Source organism: Salmo salar, chromosome ssa03, assembly GCF_905237065.1.
Source record: "Salmo salar chromosome ssa03, Ssal_v3.1, whole genome shotgun sequence".
NCBI lineage: Eukaryota > Metazoa > Chordata > Actinopteri > Salmoniformes > Salmonidae > Salmo > Salmo salar.
The window spans coordinates 66,851,877-66,859,376 of record NC_059444.1 but is presented as its reverse complement, the minus strand read 5'-3'; the positions used below and the strand labels follow the sequence as shown (position 1 = coordinate 66,859,376).

Here is a 7,500-nt window from a genome sequence, read left to right as displayed (position 1 = left end):
TGTGTTTTTTTTTTACCAGCATCTTTGAAATGCAAGAGAAAGGCCATAATGTATTATGCCAGCCCAGGCGCAATTTTGATTTTGGCCACTAGATGGCAGCAGTGTATGTGAAAAGTTTTAGACTGATTCAATGAACCATTGCATTTCTGTTCAAAATGTTGTGTCAGGCCTGCCCAAATGTGCCTAATTGGTTTATTAATAACTTTTCAAGTTCATAACTGTGCTCTATCCTCAAACAATAGCATGGTATTCTTTCACTGTAATAGCTTCTGCAAATTGGACAGTGCAGTTAGATTAACAAGAATTTAAGCTTTCTGCCAATATCAGATATGTCTATGTCCTGGGAAATGTTCTTGTTACTTACAACCTCATGCTAATCACATTAGCCTACATTAGCTCAACCGTCCCATGGCGGACCCACCGATCCTTTATAGGTTTTAAGGTGCATACGGGTAGACAGCTAGGGTTTAGCTGTTCAATGGCCTGGTGGTAGAAGCTGTCTCAATGGTGAGAAGCTAAATTGCTTTTGGAATCCAAAGGGAAAATGTGCATCACAACAGCGGTTCATTAATATTCTTAATTCCCATGTCTAAACATGGGATCCTGAGTGGTGCAGCAGTCTAAGGCACTGTATAGCAGCGCTAGAGGCGTCACTACAGACCCTGGTTTGATCCCTGGCTGTATCACAATTGGCTGTGATCGGGAGTCCCATAGGGCGGCGCGCAATTGGCCCAGCATCATCCTGGTTAGGGTTTGGCTGGTGTAGGCCGTCTTTGTAAATAAGTAATTTGTTCTTAACTGACTTGCCTAGTAAAATAAAAAATGTATAATAATATACAAAACAATGCAGTGCAATCAACTATTTATGGTGTCACGCACGTCTTCTGTTGTTTGATTGTGCTGATAAAAAATGTGTAGAGACCGTGATTCATATTGGATTAGATTCCTCGGGGGTCATTTGGTTAATTTCCTGTTTGCATTTATTTCTGACATTGTGATATTTAAATCCCAGCACCACTGTAGCTGAGGATGCGATCTCTTCCATATTGAAGACTGGGCTGGCTGGCTGGCTGGCTGGCTGGCTGGTGTAGTCTAGATGAACTGCTGTTCATCCAGTGGAATGCTCTGAGGTGATAACCTACATCACCAGCTATTTGTCAGGCTATCAAGTTAACCTTGAAGACTTGTCGAGTAGCACATCTAGAAATATCTTCACAAGAGTTGATATCATTTTGGTAAGCTAAACAATATATAAACAACATTGTGCTAGATTAAGAGGCAAATGATGATCACTAAATAGAGTGTTTGGTATGTAAGCTAGATACTGTAGCATTATACAGTACCAGCAACTTCAGTCCATGGAAGAATGATCTATCCCAGACTGCTTCAATCTGCATACTTCCATCTCTCTTTCCTTCTCACCTTCCATCTCACCTTCCATCTCTCCTTCCATCTCTCTTTCCTTCTCACCTTCCATCTCACCTTCCATCTCTCCTTCCTTCTCTCCTTCCTTCTCTTCTTCCTTCTCTTCTTCCATCTCTCCTTCCTTCTCTCCTTCCATCTATCCTTCCATCTCTCCTTCCTTCTCACCTTCCATCTATCCTTCCTTCCCACCTTCCATCTATCCTTCCATCTCTCCTTCCATCTCTCCTTCCTTCTCTCCTTCCATCTCTCCTTCCTTCTCTTCTTCCATCTCTCCTTCCATCTCTCTTTCCTTCTCACCTTCCATCTCTCCTTCCTTCTCTTCTTCCATCTCTCTTTCCATCTCTCTTTCCTTCTCTCCTTCATTCTCTCCTTCCATATCTCCTTCCTTCTCTCCTTCCATCTCTCTTTCCGTCTCTCTTTCCTTCTCTCCTTCCATCTCTCCTTCCATCTCTCTTTCCTTCTCACCTTCCATCTCTCCTTCCTTCTCACCTTCCATCTCTCCTTCCTTCTCTTCTTCCATCTCTCTTTCCATCTCTCTTTCCTTCTCTCCTTCATTCTCTCCTTCCATCTCTCCTTCCTTCTCTCCTTCCATCTCTCTTTCCATCTCTCTTTCCATCTCTCTTTCCTTCTCTCCTTCCATCTCTCTTTCCATCTCTCTCTCCTTCTATCCCTATTTCCATCTCTCTTTCCTTCCATCTCTCCTTCCTTTCCTTCCTTCTCTCCTTCCATCTCTCTTTCCATCTCTCTCTCCTTCTATCTCTATTTCCATCTCTCTTTCCTTCCATCTCTCCTTCCTTTCCTTCCTTCTCTCCTTCCATCTCTCTTTCCACCTCTCTTTCCTTCTATCTCTCTTTCCTTCTATCTCTCTTTCCTTCTCTCTTTCCATCTCTCTCTCTCCTTCTCTCTTTCCTTCTCGCCTTCCATCTTTCTTTCTTTCTTTCTCTCCTTCCATATCTCTCTCCTTCCTTCATGCAGTAATACACTTGCTCCTCTCTCACTTATCTCTAACCCTTCTCCCTCTTCCATCTTATTCATTGATACAGATGTGAGTACAGCTTCCCTCTATGCATCTTTCTCTTCTCTCCGCCTCAACCATCTTTTCCCTCGTTCCTGGGTGACACTGTCTGAGACCCACCAGCTGTTTCACCTTGCCTCTGTTCCTCTATAACACCAGCCTTTGGTCCATCCATCTATCCGTCACCCATCCCTTGGTTTCAATTTCACAATAAAAAATGTATAGTTACTGTATATATACTGTATATTTCACAACACCACACCAAAATCTACTGTAAATACTACTCTGTGCACTATTTCAGCACCATTCCTGTTTTCTATTCCAGACATCAGCTATGAAAATATCTTATTTCCCCTCGGCTCTCTGTCTCACTTATGATCCTGCTGTATAGGTAAGCAAAGGGTTGCCTTGCCAAATGCATCAGCGGCATTTGGCCTTGTATGAAAGAGAGAGAGAGAAAGAGAGAGAGAGAAAGAGGGAGGGAGAAAGAGGGAGAGGGAGAAAGAGGGAGCGACAGTGAGAGAGACAATGGGAGAGAAAGAGAGAGAGAGTGATAAAGACCTTCTTTTACATTTCCCTTTCCCCCATTTCGATCTGTCCATTCTCCAAAGCTTATTATACTGAACAAAAATATAAACACAACATGTAAAGTGTTGGTCCCATGTTTCATGAGCTGAAATGAAAGATCCCAGAAATGTTCCATATGCAATAAAAACGTATTTATCTCGAATTATGTGGACAAATTCGTTTACATCCATGTTAGTGAGCATTTCTCCTTTGCCGAGATAATCCATCCACCTGACAAGTGTAGCATATCAAGAAACAATGTGCAGTTTTGTCACACAACACAATGCCAGAGATGACTCAAGTTCTGAGGGAGCGTGTAATTGACATGCTGACTGCAGGAACGTCCCCCAGAGCTGTTGCTGGAGAATTGAATGCTAATTTCTCTACCATAAGCCCGACTCCAACGTTGTTTTAGAGAATTTGGTAGTACGTCCCACCGACCTCACAACCGCAGACCAACGTGTAACCACGTCAGCCCAGGACCACCACATCCGGCTTCTTCACTTGCAGGATCATCTGAGACCAGCCACCTGGGCAGCTGATGAAACTGAGAAGTATTTCTGTCTATAAAGCCCTTTTGTGGGGAAAAACTCATTCTGATTGGTTGGGCCTGGCTCCCCAGTGTGTGTGCCAGTCTCCCAAGTGGGTGGGCCTATGCCCTCCCAGGCCCACCGATGTCTGTGCCCCTGCCCAGTCATGTGAAATCCATAGATTAGAGCCTAATGAATTTATTTAAATTGCCTGATTTCCTTATATGAACTGTAACTCAATAAAATCATTGAACTTGTTGAATGTTGCGTTTATATTTTTGTTCAGTCTAGTTCCCCAAGCCTTACATCACATTTTCTCAAGCTCTCTGCTTCAACCTTTCATTTTACCTTCTTCACTCTATGTCTCTCTCTTTTTTCTCTTCCCAGCTACGGGGCCTCTCCTTGCTCCTTCACGCCTCCAGTCTGTGCTGCTGTCTCACTCTGTCTGCTACGTTTCCAGCAGCTAGCTTCCTTAGCGCCGTCCTCTCCACACACCTCCTGTCCATCTTCCCCCAGATTCTCTCTCAGGAGGAGAGGCTGTTCTTTCACCACCCCTCTCCTTCTCCCGCTCTTATTCTACCATATTCTCAACCAATATTGTTTCAGCCCATTAAACAACAGACACAAATCCGTTTGGAGACGGAGACTAGCATGGCCTTGGATGTGGCTCCATTTCTCTCTCCTGGGCCCTGTGTTGGCTTCCGGCCTGGGAAATCCATTTAGCCGCAGCGGCACAAGCCTGTGTTCCTGGCGCATGGAGGGCACGTGCACTTAATGAATTATACCTTCAGTCTGCATGCATACCCCGTACACCTCTTTATGAACAATAACATACATCATGTTTACATGTTTAAGACGGGTAGGTGGTGTATCATACATTTTTCTATGTGTGTAGGATATACTATGGGGTCAGTGACACGTATGTATGGCCGTGGCACAAGGGGCAGGGCCAGTGGATGTCGTACCTGTCGATAGAGATGTGTGTGGTAAATGTAATTTGACTGTCCAATGCTACCCTCCATGGTGTAATGGGGATATGGGGGGGGGGGGGTGAATGGCTGGCTGGTGGCCCTAGTGTGTCATGGTGGGTGATGTTTACTGGTGGACCCTGTTGATGCAGGGCCAAATGTGGAAGGGTGAGCAGAGATAATGTTTTATCCACAATAGAACCCGTTGTGCTGAAAGCACGTGATGTCAGTTGGAATGCCCAGCGGACGGACTCATTCCAGGCAGATTTTTTTGGAGACTGTTTGAAATTCTAGGAGTTTCTGGGAGCCCATTTTGTACAGCTGTATTTGTTCAGGCTGAATAAAAGTTGATTATTCTGCAGAAAAAATAGTCCAGTCCAGCAGCACGGTCCAAACGCGGATCACAGCCGGCTAAGATAAAGCAGGAGCAGATTGCTTCATCCCATTAGACATGGTTAAAGTGAATAGAATGAAAAGGGGTGGGGGAGAAATATCATAGGGATGAGCCATAGAGGGATCTAGTGGAACTCTGAGGTATGCCGAGGTAACACTGTGTGTCTGCTGACAGTACAGCTTCCTGTATTCTCTCTCTCTCTCTCTCTCTCTCTCTCTCTCTCTCTCTCTCAATGGCAGCTCATGCCAGTCTACTTGAGTTATTCTTTTCTCTATGCACGTTTTCTCTCCCTATCTTCCTGTTCCCTCCTATCGCACCACGCTGATCCTGTCTCCAACTTCCCCATTCTTTCCAGTTTTCTTCAAAGGAAACAACCCCTCTTGCTCTCTGTCAAACCTCTGCATCTGTTTTCCCATGAATGAACCAGTATTGATCTGATAGTGGTAACGACGTTGCACCAGAAAGCCGTCGCCGCTTCATTTGTGAACAGATCATTGTTTAAGACAACAATGAAATACAGAGGATAAACACTAACAGATAAAAACATTGCTCATACTTTTGTTTTTCTCAATCTCTCTCTCTCTCTCTCTCTCTCTCTCTCTCTCTCTCTCACACAGTACACATAGAAACACACACACTGTACCTTGGCAGCCATGATCATGGAGGAGCCCCCGCGGACCCCCAGGATGGGGATGTGTGTCTGTGCAGAGATGAAGTCCAGGATCTGGGCTATGGCCTCCTGATCCGTATCGTCCCCGAACACCACGCCCTGCAACCAGTGCTCTGTCATCAGGTCACAGATGCTCTTGATGATGCTCTTGGGGTCCGTCTCGTTCATGGTGAGTACTTCCACATTGGGCGCCAGCGGCATGTGCAGGAAGTCGTCCTTCTCCCGGGCGCCCGCCAACGCTACCTCGCTAGAGTTGCCCACCAGCACCACGGCGATGCTGAGGCCCTGCACCAGCTTGGGCAGCACCTGGTGGTGGGGGGGCTGGGCCATGGGGATGTAGTGGGCCACGCCCCCGCCCTTGTCTCTGCGAGAGTGACAGGCAGGGGGCAGGTGAAACAGGCACATCAGGAGGCCCAGGAGGGACAGGGAGAGGGAGGAGAGGGCCGCACGGCGCCGGGGAGGACGTCTCACCTCCTGGGGGGGCAGGGGCGTGGGGGACGCTCGCCTTTCCTGAGGGTGGGAGGGGCTGTGGCAGCCGCAGACAGGCATAATCGAGGAGTGGAAATGTAATACCTGGGGGGAGGGAGGAGAGAAGAGAGAGAGAGAGAGAGGTCAGTATGGCCCATACACATTGATTGACTTAAGTGGATTGACATGAGCCTATAACATGAATCAGTGTATCACTAACCATGTTTCCATCTAGAGTTTTTATGCGAGTAAAGTCATACCGTATCAAAAAAATCACTACAGCTGTGATGGAAACAGGAAGTTTCGGTACAATTTTATAAATGCTGACAGATCATTTTTTGTTCAACGTTTTTTTTTCCATTGGTAAAATAATTATGCGAGAAATGGTGGTGGAAACACCTTTATGCGCAAATATTGATATAATAACCATCATATGGAAGTAAACATCACGCGATGATATGGTGTGTGGTTCTTCCACTATGATTTGGGAAACCATTCCGTTTATTAGGCTACAGATGAAATAAATGATGATGAACTTCACAGAAGGGGTGAAAGTGCACGGTGATCTTGATGCTCCTTTCCAATAAATATTGAGGTTCTGATTCTGGTGAGATGATAGATGCTTGACTGCTGTTTATCCATAATAATGTCATCATGTAGACTACCCTCACTGTATCTGTGAGCTGTTGGCTAGAGATCATGTGCCATGACCAGAGGAGGCACAGTTGGCTAGAGATCATGTGCCATGACCAGAGGAGGCACAGTTGGCTAGAGATCATGTGCCATGACCAGAGGAGGCACAGTTGGCTAGAGATCATGTGCCATGACCAGAGGAGGCACAGTTGGCTAGAGATCATGTGCCATGACCAGAGGAGGCACAGTTGGCTAGAGATCATGTGCCATGACCAGAGGAGGCACAGTTGGCTAGAGATCATGTGCCATGACCAGAGGAGGCACAGTTGGCTAGAGATCATGTGCCATGACCAGAGGAGGCACAGTTGGCTAGAGATCATGTGCCATGACCAGAGGAGGCACAGGTGGCTAGAGTTCATGTGCCATGACCAGAGGAGGCACAGTTGGCTAGAGATCATGTGCCATGACCAGAGGAGGCACAGTTGCTATTTAATACAACAGTTTTTGTGACAAAAATATCAGTAGAGTTTAAAATGCCACAGAAACACATTGAACTTCAGGTTTTTATTCGGTAAATGAAAACGTAAGCGAAAAGTACATTTCACTGGAAACACCACTGGTTTCTTTATGCTGATTTTTTTATATTCGCATGAAAATCTGTCGCCAATTGGATGGAAACCTAGCTAGGACAGGTTGTATATGACATACAGTACATCAATAGTGCATAAACACGCACACACATGGATACAATGTATACATACACTCATACTGATCAATATTTCATGAGGTGTGTTTTCAAGCAGGATAACGGTCTTTATTATAGATGACAT

The 7,500-nt window shown here is 45.6% G+C and overlaps 1 protein-coding gene across 1 annotated transcript in view; it reads right to left on the bottom strand.

Annotated features, from left to right (window-relative positions):
• Nucleotides 1–7,500, bottom strand: part of LOC106601208 (glutamate receptor ionotropic, NMDA 2B) — an 88,184-nt gene that overhangs the window by 49,810 nt on the left and 30,874 nt on the right. The window contains 1 exon segment of the mRNA XM_014193217.2: nucleotides 5,543–6,142. Within this exon segment, the coding sequence (XP_014048692.2) occupies nucleotides 5,543–6,142 (600 nt within the window).